The sequence below is a fragment of the Ascaphus truei genome, chromosome 22, assembly GCF_040206685.1.
Source record: "Ascaphus truei isolate aAscTru1 chromosome 22, aAscTru1.hap1, whole genome shotgun sequence".
In the NCBI taxonomy this organism is placed as follows: domain Eukaryota; kingdom Metazoa; phylum Chordata; class Amphibia; order Anura; family Ascaphidae; genus Ascaphus; species Ascaphus truei.
In genome coordinates, this window is record NC_134504.1 from 16,172,805 (window position 1) to 16,188,914 (window position 16,110).

Genomic DNA, 16,110 nt, shown 5'->3' on the forward strand with positions numbered 1-16,110 from the left:
CCCCATTGTGGCGGGCGTTGGAAACCTTTCTGAAAAGGCAAGCTCCTACGTAGATAAGATTCTAAGACCTTTTGTAATGGCCCTACCTTCCTATATTAAGGACACAAAGGACATCCTAAACAAACTTGAGGGCATAATCATCTCAGAAGACACAATCCTGGTCAGTTTGGATGTTGAGAGCCTTTATACCAGCATCAAACATGAACCAGGATTAGATGCCATCTCATACTTCCTGAAAACCAGAGGAAACTGGTACCAAAAACACAACACTTTTGTTAGAACCCTTCTGCAGTTCATCCCACAGAGAAATTACTTTTGGTTTGTCAACAAACTGTTCCACAAAATACAGGGGACCACTATGGGCACTGAATGTGCCCCATCTTACGTGAACCTGTATTTCGGTGGGTGGGAAGCTGAGATGGTCTTCAATGAGGAGATGGAGCCTTACACATCCTGTATAGAGATGTGGATTCGTTTTATCGATGATGTGTTCATCTTATGGCAGGGCCCTGTGGAAACACTAACCAATTTTATTGAGAAACTTAACAGCAACAACCTGAACTTAAATTTAACCTTTGAACACGATAGCAATTCCATCTGCTTCTAGGACTTGAGGAATGAATGGGACTTTGGACACTGCCATATTCCGTAAAACCACTGCAACTAACAGCCTATTGCAAGCGGATATCCACCATCCCGGGGCTCTAATAAATGGGCTACCAACTGGCCAATTTTTGCGATTGAAAATAAATTGCAGCAGTCAAACGGAATTTGACATACAGGCCTCCCTTATGAAAACACGTTTCTTAGAGAGAGGCTACAGTCATAAAGTGGTCAAGAAGGCATACATACGGGCCAAGTACTTGTCCCGTGGTGAACTCCTCAAAGAAAAAAACGAAAGAATTAGAACGGGGACCAATAAGGTTAATTGGAACCTTCAGCAATCATTGGAAACCGGCACAAAATATCTTACAAAAATATTGGTATATCCTACAATCCGATAAAGACCTAAAGGAGGTGATTCACCACTTTCCATCGATGGTGAGCAGGAGGGCCAGGAATTTACGTGACATTCTTGTGCATAGCCTCCTAGCGGGCGCAGCACCACCAACGTGGCTCCCCAAAAAATCAACTGGGTGCTTTCAGTGCCAGAGGTGTAAAGCGTGTACTTCAGTGACAGTCTCAAAAGAATATACACATACACGCCCAGAGAGGTAATACCGGTATACACATACACGCCCAGAGAGGTAATACCGGTATACACATACACGCCCAGAGAGGTAATACCGGTATACACATACACGCCCAGAGAGGTAATACCGATATACACATACACGCCCAGAGAGGTAATACCGGTATACACATACACGCCCAGAGAGGTAATACCGGTATACACATACACGCCCAGAGGGGTAATACCGGTATACACATGCACGCCCAGAGAGGTAATACCGGTATGCACATACACGCCCAGAGAGGTAATACCGGATACACATACACACCCAGAGAGGTAATACTGGTATACACATACACACCCAGAGAGGTAATACCGGTATACACATACACGTCCAGTGAGGTAATACTGGTATACACGTACACGCCCAGAGAGGTAATACCGGTATACACGTACACACCCAGAGAGGTAATAGCGGTATACACATACACGCCCAGAGAGGTAATACCGGTATACATATACACGCCCAGAGAGGTAATAGCGGTATATACATACACACCCAGAGAGGTAATACCGGTATACACATACACGCCCAGAGAGGTAATAGCGGTATACACATACACGCCCTGTCCAGTATTGCCTCTAATATTTTACTGGAGAGTCCGGTTCAATACTGCTCCTCCTCCTTCTGCCCTATAACCTCCTCCTTCTCCCTTATTTACCCGGCTCTTTAATGTTGATTATCATGCCTTCGGTGCAACCTTTGTGTATTATGTACAGTTAGGTCCGGAAATAATTGGACACTGATAAAAGTTTTGTTATTTCGGCTGTGTACCAAAATAAATTCAAGTTACAGTTAAATAATGAATATGGGCTTAAAGTGCAGTCTATCAGCTTTAATTTGAGGGTATTCACATCCAAATTGGAGGAAGGGTTTAGGAACTACATCTCTTTAATATGTAGCCCCCTCTTTTTCAAGGGACCAAAAGTAATTGGACAATTGACACAAAAGCTGTTTCATGGACAGGTGTGGCTATTCCTTCGTAATTTCATCATCAATTAAGCAGGTAAAAGGTCTGGAGTTGATTCCAGGTGTAGCATTCGCATTTGGAAGCTGTTGCTGTGATCCCACAACATGGGGTCAAAGGAGCTATCAATGCAAGTGAAACAGGGCATCCTTAGGCTGCAAAAAAAAAGAAAATCCATCAGAGAGATAGCAGGAACATTAGGAGTGGCCAAATCAACAGTTTGGTACATTCTGAGAAAAAAAGAACGCACTGGTGAGCGCTGCAACACAAAAAGGCCTGGACGTCCACGGAAGACAGTGGTAGATGATCGTAGGATCCTTTCCATGGTAAAGAAAAACCCCTTCACAACATCCAGCCAAGTGAAGAATACTCTCCAGGAGGTAGGCATATCATTATCCAAGTCTACCATAAAGAGAAGACTTCACAAGAGCAAATACAGAGGGTTCACCACAAGGTGCAAACCATTCATAAGCCTCAAGAATAGAAAGGCCAGATTAGACTTTGCCAAACAATATCTAAAAAAGCCAGCCCAGTTCTGGAACAGCATTCTTTGGACAGATGAAACTAAGATCAATCTGTACCAGAATGATGGGAAGAAAAAAGTATGAAGAAGGCTTGGAACGGCTCATGATCCGAAGCATACCACATCATCTGTAAAACACAGTGGAGGCAGTGTGATGGCATGGGCATGCATGGCTTACAATGGCACTGGGTCACTAGTGTTTATTGATGATGTGACAGAAGACAGAAGCAGACGGATGAATTCTGAAGTGTATAGGGATATATTGTCTGCTCAGATTCAGCCAAATTCAGCGAAGTTGATTGGACGGCGCTTCACTTTACAGATGGACAATGACCCAAAACATACTGCGAAAGCAATCCAGGAGTTTTTTAAGGCAAAGAAGTGGAATATTCTGCAAGGGCCGAGTCAATCACCTGATCTCAACCCGATCGAGCATGCATTTCACTTGCTGAAGACAAAACTTAAGGCAGAAAGACCCACGAACAAACAACAAACTGCAGACAGCTGCAGTAAGGTCCTGGCAAAGCATCACAAAGGAGGAAACCCAGCGTTTGGTGATGTCCATGTGTTCCAGACTTCAAGCAGTCAATGCCTGCAAAGGATTCACGACAAAGTATTAAAAATGAACATTTTATTTATGATTGTGTTAATTTGTCCAATTACATTTGAGCCCCTGAAATAAGGGGAGTGTGTATGAAAATGGTTGCAATTCCTAAACGTTTCATACGATATTTTTGTTCAACCCCTTGAATTAAAGCTGAAAGTCTGCACTTCTATTGCATCTCAGTTGTTTCATTTAAAATCCATTGTGGTGGCGTACAGAGCCCAAATTATGAAAATTGTGTCAGTGTCCAATTATTTCCGGACCTAACTGTATGTATGTGTATTAATCTCCCTGTATTATGTATGTATGTGTATTAATCTCCCTGTATTATGTATGTATGTATGTGTATTAATCTCCCTGTATTATGTATGTATGTATGTGTATTAATCTCCCTGTATTATGTTTTTTTATTTATTTATTTATTTATAAAATGTGTTACCAGGAAGTAATACATTTGAGAGTTACCTCTCGTTTTCAAGTATGTCCTGGGCACAGAGTTAAGACAAATAATACATGTTTACAAATACAGTTACATAAATGAGCAGGGTATCTTATACTATATTAGTGAAAGCACTGTATGCCTGTCTGGATGTCCTGTGTCCCCTAGGGGAAATCTCATTGGTCCTTTGGCCCGCCCGCCCCCGCACACCTCTCATTGGCCTGAGGCAGAGTGACGGGCCAAAGGTCACACACACACACCTACCTCTCTCTCTGTCCTCTCCCCCCCCCCATCACACTCACCTCCCGCCCTCCCCGGTGCTCCACTCCCCCCCCCCCCGGTGCTCCGCTCAGCTCCCCCCCCCCCCGGTGCTCCGCTCAGCTCCCCCCCGGTGCTCCGCTCTCCTCCCCCCCGGTGCTCCGCTCAGCTCCCCCCGGTGCTCCGCTCAGCTCCCCCCCCGGTGCTCCGCTCAGCTCCCCCCCGGTGCTCCGCTCAGCTCCCCCCCGGTGCTCCGCTCACCTCCCCCCCGGTGCTCCACTCACCTCCCCCTGGTGCTCCGACAGGCAGTGGGCAGGCAGCCTGCAGCTGCCACGCTGCGCCTAAGATGGCGGCGCCCGGAAGGACCCCCTTCCTCCCTCGCGGACTAACTAAGATGGCGGCGGCCGGAAGGAGAGGTAGGTGTGTGTGTGTCTCACTGTGTGTGTGTCACTGTGTGTGTGTGTCTCACTGTGTGTGTGTGTGTGTGTGTGTCACTGTGTGTGTGTGTGTGTGTGTGTGTGTGTGTGTGTGTGTGTGTGTGTGTGTGTGTGTGTGTGTGTGTGTGTGTGACACTGTGTGTGTGGGGGGGGACACTGTGTGTGTGTGACACTGTGTGTGTGTGTGTTACACTGTGTCTGTGTGTTACACTGTGTGTGTGTATGTTACACTGTGTGTCTGTGTGTGACACTGTCAGACACTCTAGGGTGGCGGACCGGAGCTACGCATGGGGGGGGGAGCAGGAGCGGAGAGAGAGGGGGGAACGGAGAAACATACAGGGGGAGTGGAGAGGAGGGACCCGGAAATTGTAAGCAACCCACCCCCCTCCTGTCCACTGTCCGTCCCCCCTCCTGTCCACTGTCTGTCCCCCCTCCTGTCCACTGTCCCCCCCCTCTCCTGTCCACCGTCCCCCCCCTCCTGTCCACCGTCCCCCCCCTCCTGTCCACTGTCCCCCCCCCTCCTGTCCACTGTCCCCCCCTCCTGTCCACTGTCCCCCCCCCTCCTGTCCACTGTCCCCCCCTCCTGTCCACTGTCCCCCCCTCCTGTCCACTGTCCCCCCTCCTGTCCACTGTCCCCCCCCCCTCCTGTCCACTGTGCCCCCCTCTCCACTGTCCCCCCCTCCTGTCCACTGTCCCCCCCCTCCTGTCCACTGTGCCCCCCCTCCTGTCCACTGTCCCCCCTCCTGTCCACTGTCCCCCCCTCCTGTCCACTGTCCCCCCCTCCTGTCCACTGTCCTCCCCCTCCCGTCCACTGTCCCCCCCCCTCCCGTCGACTGTCCCCCCCCTCCCGTCCACTGTCCCCCCCCCTCCCGTCCACTGTCCCCCCCCTCCCGTCCACTGTCCCCCCCCCTCCCGTCCACTGTCCCTCCCCCCCTCCCGTCCACTGTCCCTCCCCCCCTCCCGTCCACTGTCCCTCCCCCCCTCCCGTCCACTGTCCCTCCCCCCCTCCTGTCCACTGTTCCTCCCCCCCTCCCCTCCTCCTGTCCACTGTCCCTTCCCCCCTCCCCTCCTCCTGTCCACTGTCCCTCCCCCCTCCTGTCCACTGTCCCTCCCCCCCTCCCCTCCTCCTGTCCACTGTCCCTCCCCTCCTCCTGTCCACTGTCCCTCCCCCCCTCCCCTCCTGTCCACTGTCCCTCCCCCCTCCCCTCCTCCTGTCCACTGTCCCTCCCCCCCCCCCCTTCTCCCCCCCTCTTTCCTCCCCCCTTTTCCTAGCGGGAAATTTAACTCACAGGCAACGCCGGGTCTCTCAGCTAGTACATTATATACAAGACATTGCATGCACCGTTAAAGATTATGTATGTATGTATGTATGTGTATTAATCTCCCTGTATTATGTATGTATGTGTATTAATCTCCCTGTATTATGTATGTATGTGTATTAATCTCCCTGTATTATGTGTGTATTAATCTCCCTGTATTATGTATGTATGTGTATTAATCTCCCTGTATTATGTATGTGTATTAATCTCCCTGTATTATGTATGTATCTGTATTAATCTCCCTGTATTATGTATGTATGTATGTGTATTAATCTCCCTGTATTATGTATGTATGTATCTGTATTAATCTCCCTGTATTATGTATGTATGTGTATTAATCTCCCTGTATTATGTATGTATGTATCTGTATTAATCTCCCTGTATTAAGTATGTATGTGTATTAATCTCCCTGTATTAAGCCTTTTTATATCTCTGTACAGCGCACTGTGCCGATAAAAATACCTGACTCATGTTAACAAGCGCATAACATTCTGGGGGTGACTTGGCAAACACACAAACCTCTAACAGAGGGCACATGTTATGAGGGTAATAGTCCCCTGGGGGTGATGGTGCGCACACACACAAAAAATCAAAGTACCGGCAGACGCGCGCGTACGTCACGGGGCATCTGGTATCCCAGACCTCAAGACATAGTAGCTTTGCCAAGGGGCTAAGGCCTGTAATATAGTGCGCTACCGTGCACGCGCGCGTCAATGATAATTGCCGGTGTGAGCCTGATGTTGCTATAGTGGAGACGCGCGCGCGGCCGCGAGCGTTGGCGCGGCAGATCTGAGGAAATACAAGAAATTTGTATTTTCGCGTTGTTGCCGTGCCACATGATGCTGTGAGCCAATCACAGTGCGGCCTAACGCTTTGATGTCATAACCACGCCTCCTAGCTGCTCTCATCACCGCTTGCCTTATAGACACTAAACGCGCAACGCCGTGACCGCACGCGCACTAGCGCATACTATATTACAAGCCTTAGGCTAAGATCATAGTAGACGTGCGCGACAGACAGCATGGCGTCACACGCGCCTGTCGCCCGTGCGATGGGTGAACTGAGCTTCCAGCGATTAAGGAGGCGTGGCAGATGTCACCAGGCTGGTTCGCCATCACTGGCTGAACCACTCACGGAATGATTTGTCTTTTGAAAAATCTGCCGCGCGGTCGCTCTGCATCGCGGGCGCGCTCGTGCGCACTATGGCCGGCCCCTATCAGCTGCTGCACTTTGTTCTCGCAGTGCACAAAATCGCACGCACCGCAGCGCCTACTATAATCGCAGCCTAAGGGTTCTTTAGGGGTAGACAAAAGTGTCACATCTGTCCACCCCTGATGAAGGTCCCTTAGGGAAGTGGGGCTCAACTCCAGTCCTCAAGCCCCCCAACAAGTCAGGTTATCAGGATTTCCCAGCTTCAGCACAGGTGGCTAAATCAGTGGCTCAGTTGAAGACGGAGCCTCTGAGCCACCTGTGCTGAAGCAGGGACTGATTGAGCCACCTGTGCTGAAGCTGAGATCCTAAAAACCTGACCTGTTAGGGAGGCTTGGGGATTGGAGGTGAGCACCCCTGTGTTACAGTATATAATGATGTTGTGTATTACTGCTGGGAAGCGCTATAATAATAACAGCGTGTTCTTGTATAGCGCTGCTAGCTTTACGTAGCACTTTACAGAGACATTTTGCAGGCACAGTCCCTGCCCCGCAGAGCTTACAATCTATGTTTTTGGTGCCTGAGGCACAGGGAGATAAAGTGACTTGCCCAAGGTCACAAGGAGCCGACACCAGGAATTGAACCAGGTTCCTCTGCTTCACACTCACTGCCAGTCAGAGTCTTTACTCACTGAGCCGCTCCCTCTCCTTGCCCATGTAACAGCCTCCCCCCAGCACTGGAGTTGCTAAAATGTTTAATCCCATCTTTGATAACATGGCAGTAATGTGTCACGTGACTATGCTCCAGGGTAAAAGGACACAGGCATGAATATTATTACCCGGAATGAATGCATTGCAGCAAATAGAGGTAAATACATAATCCCTATGAATTCGGAGACCCTTTAAACCACCAACTCTCCCCAAAGCATATATAAAATGTACACGTATCATGTTGGTATCCTGCTCTCTGAGCATGTCCTGGGCTTTTACTTTTTGCAAAAAAAAATGTTTTTGGGTGTTTCTAAAATCCATGTTTTAAAAAAAAAAAATCTTCAGCTTCTGAGATTGCCATTGTGGGCTCTGCGGAGAGCTCCATTTTAACCTCCCAGACACTCCAAAAGTTAACCCCGTTATATCGCAAACATAAAACCGGGTTGGAAAGGGCAAGGAGAGATCTATAAAAGAAATGTTTATCAGCGCGGGGACTGCTGCTTCAAAAGCTTCTTATGGCCCCAAATAATCCATGTCACTATCCCACCACCGGGTGGCAGTGTGAATAAGGGGACCATGTGGGCTTCCGACAGTAATACTGTCCTTTGCCTGGGGATTTTATTATAGACTCTGGGTGGATAGAGATGAAATTGAGAGGGATGCTTTAGGATTTGGGCTGTGTCTGAAGGAGTTTGTACGGGTCCGTTCTTGTTCCCTCCCGCGGTCCGGTAACATAAAGACACACGTGGCACTGCCCTTTTTTACAGCTAAAACCTGGATTAAAATGCTGCGGCAACATTGTGCATTAGGCCGAGGACCCGCGGCGGTCGGCGACGCGTGCGCCACTAGCCCCTTACTTGCAATCTGTTGGTCCCCGCTGCCTCCACCCTCCGTGTCTCACTACGTGCTGTGACGCGTCAGCCGGCCAGCGCTACCAGAAGGTGGTGTTCTGAAGCGTTGACGCGTCACGCGGTGTGCGAGTGAGCCAATGAGGCGGTAAGGAGGGGAGCAGGGAAGGAGCTACGGGAGGGAGGCGGGGGGAAGTGTGTGTGTGGGGGACGGACGGACGGACCCTCCGCTCAAACCACGCCCCCGCTCCAGCTCCCTACAGACCGCAGGTAGTGGTCAATTGCCTCTCAGCGCGCCGCCTGCATGCAGTGCGGGCGCGCTGACTGAGGCCGCGGGGCCTCGGCCGTAGGAGTATAACGCGTTTATTTTCTGCAGGGAGAGGCACATTGTTAGGCTTCTATATTTTTGTTAAACCGCCAGTATTTTGAATGAGATCTTCTAGTTTTCTAAGGCCCGGTTCTGAGGAACGTTACTCTAAGGCCTGGCTCTGAGGGACGTTACTCTAAGGCCCGGCTCTGAGGGACGTTACTCTAAGGCCCGGCTCTGAGGGACGTTACTCTAAGGCCCGGCTCTGAGGAACGTTACTCTAAGGCCCGGCTCTGAGGGACGTTACTCTAAGGCCCGGCTCTGAAGGACGTTACTCTAAGGCCCGGCTCTGAGGAACGTTACTCTAAGGCCCGGCTCTGAGGGACGTTACTCTAAGGCCCGGCTCTGAGGAACGTTACTCTAAGGCCCGGCTCTGAGGGACGTTACTCTAAGGCCCGGCTCTGAGGGACGTTACTCTAAGGCCCGGCTCTGAGGAACGTTACTCTAAGGCCCGGCTCTGAGGGACGTTACTCTAAGGCCCGGCTCTGAAGGACGTTACTCTAAGGCCCGGCTCTGAGGAACGTTACTCTGAGGGACGTTACTCTAAGGCCCGGCTCTGAGGAACGTTACTCTAAGGCCCGGCTCTGAGGGACGTTACTCTAAGGCCCGGCTCTGAGGGACGTTACTCTAAGGCCCGGCTCTGAGGGACGTTACTCTAAGGCCCGGCTCTGAGGGACGTTACTCTAAGGCCCGGCTCTGAAGGATGTTACTCTAAGGCCCGGCTCTGAAGGACGTTACTCTAAGGCCCGGCTCTGAGGAACGTTACTCTAAGGCCCGGCTCTGAAGGACGTTACTCTAAGGCCCGGCTCTGAGGAACGTTACTCTAAGGCCCGGCTCTGAGGAACGTTACTCTAAGGCCCGGCTCTGAAGGACGTTACTCTAAGGCCCGGCTCTGAAGGACGTTACTCTAAGGCCCGGCTCTGAAAGACGTTACTCTAAGGCCCGGCTCTGAGGAACGTTACTCTAAGGCCCGGCTCTGAGGAACGTTACTCTAAGGCCCGGCTCTGAAGGACGTTACTCTAAGGCTTGGCTCTGAAGGACGTTACTCTAAGGCTTGGCTCTGAAGGACGTTACTCTAAGGCCCGGCTCTGAAGGACGTTACTCTAAGGCCCGGCTCTGAAGGACGTTACTCTAAGGCCCGGCTCTGAAGGACGTTACTCTAAGGCCCGGCTCTGAGGGACGTTACTCTAAGGCCCGGCTCTGAAGGACGTTACTCAAAGGCCCGGCTCTGAGGGACGTTACTCTAAGGCTTGGCTCTGAAGGACGTTACTCTAAGGCCCGGCTCTGAGGAACGTTACTCTAAGGCCCGGCTCTGAAGGACGTTACTCTAAGGCTTGGCTCTGAAGGACGTTACTCTAAGGCCCGGCTCTGAGGAACGTTACTCTAAGGCCCGGCTCTGAAGGACGTTACTCTAAGGCCCGGCTCTGAAGGACGTTACTCTAAGGCTTGGATGACCAACCCCAGTCCTCACGGGTCACCAACAGGCCAGATATTAGGGATAGCCCTGCTTCAGCACGGTTGGCTCAATCAGTGGCTCGCTCGAAGACTGAGCCACTGATTGAGCCTCCTGTGCTGAAGCATGGATATCCCAAAATCCTAACCTGTTGGTGGCCCTTGAGGACTGGAGTTGGCCACCCCATCTCTTAGGTGGATTAAGTGGGGGGTGGGGGGGAGGGTGATTAGTTGGCCAAATGTTCCGTGAATCTGGAGATCTAAAAGCCAGACCAGGGAAATGAGTGCTCAAGCGCCGAGCCCGGACGCGCTCTCAGCGCGTTATCTCCACGGCAGAAGCCGCCTTTATTATTTCCGCAAGCGAAATGAATAACCCAGAGCGAGACGCAGCGCCTGCTCCCGCCCGGGAGATCGCAGCTGCGTTATCTGCAGGCTTTTCATCACCCAAGCAGAATAAATGAATAACCCGGCTTAGTAATAAAAATGCAGGAGGAAAACCCCAGCTAGCAGGAAACTAGTACCAGAGAAGGAGGAGGGAAGGGAGGTGTATTTCAGTACTTCGGAGTGTTGCAAGTAGGCAAAGACATCACCCTCCCCACCCCCCCAGCCACACAAACACGCAACGATAATGCAGCCTTGGAAATATGGTATGTCCAATATATAATCTTCCAAGGATAACAAATATCTGTGCTATTTGTGGGTTTATATGAAGAGGGGGGAAAAGGGCATTTTTAAAAGGGGCTGATAATTCAGGGGGGCTCAACTCCAGTCCTCAAGCCCCACCTCCCCCAACAGATCAAGTTTTCAGTTTATCCCTGTTTCAGCACAGGTGGCTCAATCTGAGGCTCAGTTTGAGCCACCTCTGCTGAAGCAGGGACTGATTGAGCCACCTGTGCTGAAGCTGGTATATCCTGAAAATCTGACCTGTTGGGGGGAGGGGGGTTGAGGACTGGAGTTGAGCACCCCCTGTGTATGAGGCGGCCTCTGCTCCAGCACCCCCTGTGTATGAGGCGGTCTCTGCTCCAGCACCCCTGTGTATGAGGCGGCCTCTGCTCCAGCACCCCTGTGTATGAGGCGGCCCCTGCTCCAGAGATGAAGACTCATTACCAGTGCAGATAACAGGGTTTGTGCCGCACACATTCCAGGACTGACTTTTCCTGGGCCTGTTTTATGAGTTTCTCGCTGTCTCCTTGTCAGTATCAGCGCTCGGAGCTACGGTTTATTGAATGTGCTCTGCTGCTATTGGCTGGAAGAAAGAAGCATCTTTTTATTAAATCAACAGCGGCTAAATATCCATTATATAGAGAGAGGTGTGTGTGTGTGTGTGTGTGTGTGTGTGTGTGTGTGTGTGTGTGTGTGTGTGTGTGTGTGTGTGTGTGTGTGTGTGTGTGTGTGTGTGTGTGTGTGTGTGTGTGTGTGTGTGTGTGTGTGTGTGTGACACATTATTTAAGTTATGGTGGGTGAAAAAGGTGACAAAAAAAACTCCAACATATAGCAAAAAAAAATTCACTTGTGAGCACATTCACATGTCTTAGACAGGTCTGCAACCCCGCCTTTCACCATTATACAGTTCTTCCAATGCAGCAAGGGATTCTGGGAAATAACATGCAAATGAGTACAAAGTGTCACAGTATGTGTGTGTATATATATATTATGTATCTTGTTTTTATTCCTTTTATTTTCTTCCCCGGTTCCCGATGTTCCTCCCTCCCCCTTTTGAAGTGACGCACGATTAGGGGTTTTTTTTTGCAGCGAGCGCCTTGCGCCCGTTTAACGAGCATTCCCTCTCCGCGCCTCCGGCAGTGCTTAATAGCCCCGTCCCTCTGTAAATAGAAGTGCTGACTTGCTGGACGGACGGGCTCCCTGCTGGAATACCTGACCGGGCTCTCGCACGCGGCTGTAGTTTTGTTTTTTGTGTCTCGAGCGGTTTTATGGCGCGGATTTATTACTTTGATATACACTGGGCTGTGTGCGCGGATCACTTTATATGGCTGAATTAGAGAGTGTCCCAATAGATTCTGCGCTGCAGAGCTAAATACAACCAGCGCCTACATACACACTGCTTCCTGACCGCTGATTATCAAGGCAGGCCCCCCCCCTCCCCAACAGGTCAGGTTTTCAGGACATCCCTGCTTCAGCACAGGTGGCTAAATCATTCCCTGCTTTAGCACAGGGGGCTCAATCAGAGGCTCAGTCGACTGATGCAGCCTTGAACAGGGGGGCTCAACCCCAGTTCTCATCTTGCCCCCCCCTCACCCCCAACAGGTCAGGTTTTCAGGATATCCCAGCTTCAGCACAGGTGGCTCAGTCGAAGACTAATGCAGCCTAGAACAGGGGTGCTCAACTCCAGTCCTCAAGCCTGATTGAGCCACCTGTGCTGGCTTATCCTGAAAACCTGTCCTGTTGCAGGGGCTTGAGGACTGGACGTTAGCCACTCTGTATCAAGGTGTACCTCCCCACGGACGGCCAGGTCTGTGTTTAACCCTTGCCTTTGAGCAATATCGTTAACTCCTGGCGTGTCAGAGAGCAGCAACATATTCTAGGTTCTTAGGGGGGTGTCATTCTATATTGAGCGGGGCACCGGTTGGGACATTTTGTGCCGGAAAAATCCCTATTAACGTAAATGGTCAACGGCCGCTTCGGACTTAACCTTTTCAGTGCCGCCGGACCCAGCACTTCGGCGTCTCGTGACGCAGCGCTTTTCCGGTATCCGACTTCTGAAGGGCAGGAAGCTCCGGTTCCGTTTGGGTCGGGAATTTGACAGCCGATCAGAACCGCTTGGGCCACAAGCATTATAATGTCATTTTTGGATGCATGCATACCTTTGAGTGCCGGAGTGGCGCGGCGCCTGCCTGCAAAGGGCGGCCACATGACCGCGGCGGGAACGCAGAACGCCATCTACGCGGGAAAACAACGTTTCCTCTGGCGTGACGTAACCACTGGAGTGCCAGGCCCCATGACATAGTGACTATGTCTTGGGAGCACCCAAAGAGTTAGACATATAATATACTTGAAGAATTTGCCAGCATTTGTAACACAGATATATGTGCAGTGTTTTACTGGGGGAAATGTCACTCGGCTGCTTAGCTAGGCTGGACGTGGCGGAAGTGTAGAGTAATACCGGTGTAATGAACGGAGAATGGCGTCAATCCCAAACAGGGCTGTATCCACTCGGACCCCGAGGGGACATCTTCCACCTGTCACTATGTGTGCGTCCGTAAGTCCCAGACAGACATACTGCATCAGCCCTGCAGTGCTGTAACTCCTGTGCTGTTTTGGGGTTAGGCAGGACACTGCGGTTAAAGCCCCTATAAAAGGCGGTCAGAGTTCTGTGAAATGACCCCCCTCCGACATAACACACTATGTAGTAATGTCCTACTCGTTATCCCAGCAGCCGACGTCGCTCGCAGGTTCTAAGGAACCACAAAATAGGGAGATTTGTTAATGACCCATTTCATTTTTTCATTTGTTATTGGGAAACCCCCGGCTGAAGCCTCAACTCTTCCATCATAATAGTGTCATTGCCTCTGAGGTCCTGAAGTGTGCGAGCGGGCGCCTCTAACGCTGTGTGTGTGTGGGACATTGCGCTCTCTGAAGTGTGCGAGCGAGCGCCTCTAACGCTGCGTGTGTGTGGGACATTGCGCTCTCTGAAGTGTGCGAGCGAGCGCCTCTAATGCTGCGTGTGTGGGACATTGCGCTCTGAAGTGTGCGAGCGAGCGCCTCTAACGCTGCGTGTGGGGGACATTGCGCTCTCTGAAGTGTGCGAGCGAGCGCCTCTAACGCTGCGTGTGGGGGACATTGCGCTCTCTGAAGTGTGCGAGCGGGCGCCTCTAACGCTGCGTGTGTGGGGGATATTGCGCTCTCTGAAGTGTGCGAGCGAGCGCCTCTAACGCTGTGTGTGTGGGGGGGACATTGCGCTCTCTGAAGTGTGCGAGCGGGCGCCTCTAATGCTGCGTGTGTGCGGGATATTGCGCTCTCTGAAGTGTGCGAGCGAGCGCCTCTAATGCTGCGTGTGTGGGGGACATTGCGCTCTCTGAAGTGTGCAAGCGGGCGCCTCTAACGCTGCGTGTGTGGGACATTGCGCTCTGAAGTGTGCGAGCGGGCGCCTCTAATGCTGCGTGTGTGCGGGATATTGCGCTCTCTGAAGTGTGCGAGCGGGCGCCTCTAACGCTGCGTGTGTGTGGGACATTGCACTCTCTGAAGTGAGCGAGCGCCTCTAATGCTGCGTGTGTGGGACATTGCGCTCTCTGAAGTGTGCGAGTGAGCGCCTCTAACGCTGCGTGTGGGGGACATTGCGCTCTCTGAAGTGTGCGAGCGAGCGCCTCTAACGCTGTGTGCGGGACATTACGCTCTCTGAACTGTGCGAGCGAGCGCCTCTAACGCTGTGTGTGTGCGGGACATTGCGCTCTCTGAAGTGTGCGAGCAAGCGCTTCTAACGCTGCGTGTGGGGGACATTGCGCTCTCTGAAGTGTGTGAGCGAGCGCCTCTAACGCTGCGTGTGTGTGGGACATTGCGCTCTCTGAAGTGTGCGAGCGAGCGCCTCTAACGCTGCGTGTGTGGGACATTGCATGCTCTGAAGTGTGCGAGCGAGCGCCTCTAACGCTGCGTGTGTGGGGGACATTGCGCTCTCTGAAGTGTGCGAGCGAGCGCCTCTAACGCTGCGTGTGCGGGACATTGCGCTCTCTGAAGTGTGCGAGCGAGCGCCTCTAACGCTGCGTGTGTGCGGGACATTGCGCTCTCTGAAGTGTGCGAGCGAGCGCTTCTAACACTGCGTGTGGGACATTGCACTTTCTGAAGTGTGCGAGCGAGCGCCTCTAACGCTGCGTGTGTGCGGGACATTGCGCTCTCTGAAGTGTGCGAGCGAGCGCTTCTAATGCTGCGTGTGTGTGGGACATTGCGCTCTCTGAAGTGTGCGAGCGAGCGCCTCTAGCGCTGCGTGTGGGGGACATTGCGCTCTCTGAAGTGTGCGAGCGAGCGCCTCTAACGCTGCGTGTGTGCGGGATATTGCGCTCTCTGAAGTGTGCGAGCGAGCGCCTCTAACGCTGCGTGTGTGGGACATTGCGCTCGGAAGTGTGCGAGCGAGCGCCTCTAACGCTGCGTGTGGGGGACATTGCGCTCTCTGAAGTGTGCGAGCGAGCGCCTCTAACGCTGCGTGTGTGCGGGACATTGCGCTCTCTGAAGTGTGCGAGCGCCTCTAACGCTGCGTGTGTGCGGGACATTGCGCTCTCTGAAGTGTGCGAGCGCCTCTAACGCTGTGTGTGTGCGGGACATTGCGCTCTCTGAAGTGTGCGAGCGAGCGCCTCTAACGCTGCGTGTGTGCGGGACATTGCGCTCTCTGAAGTGTGCGAGCGAGCGCCTCTAACGCTGCGTGTGGGGAACATTGCGCTCTCTGAAGTGTGCGAGCGAGCGCCTCTAACGCTGCGTGTGGGGGACATTGCGCTCTCTGAAGTGTGCGAGCGAGCGCCTCTAGCGCTGCGTGTGTGCGGGACATTGCACTCTCTGAAGTGTGCGAGCGAGCGCCTCTAGCGCTGCGTGTGTGCGGGACATTGCACTCTCTGAAGTGTGCGAGCGAGCGCCTCTAGCGCTGCGTTTGTGCGGGACATTGCACTCTCTGAAGTGTGCGAGCGAGCGCCTCTAGCGCTGCGTTTGTGCGGGACATTGCACTCTCTGAAGTGTGCGAGCGAGCGCTTCTAACGGGGATCATGTCGTATGTGATGTCATCAGTCGTGTCGTTCGGTTTGACACCAGTGATGTCATTTTTTTGTCATCAGTGATGTCATTAGTGAATTGTTACCAACCACA

General features: G+C 52.1%; 1 protein-coding gene across 1 annotated transcript in view; it reads left to right on the forward strand.

Annotated features, from left to right (window-relative positions):
• The first annotated feature begins 4,311 nt into the window (after positions 1-4,311).
• Positions 4,312-16,110, forward strand: part of SLC39A11 (solute carrier family 39 member 11) — a 258,516-nt gene continuing 246,717 nt past the window's right edge. Inside the window, exon 1 of the mRNA XM_075579851.1 lies at positions 4,312-4,442. Within this exon, the coding sequence (XP_075435966.1) occupies positions 4,373-4,442 (70 nt within the window). The 5' untranslated portion in view covers positions 4,312-4,372. The remainder of the gene's footprint in view (positions 4,443-16,110) is intronic.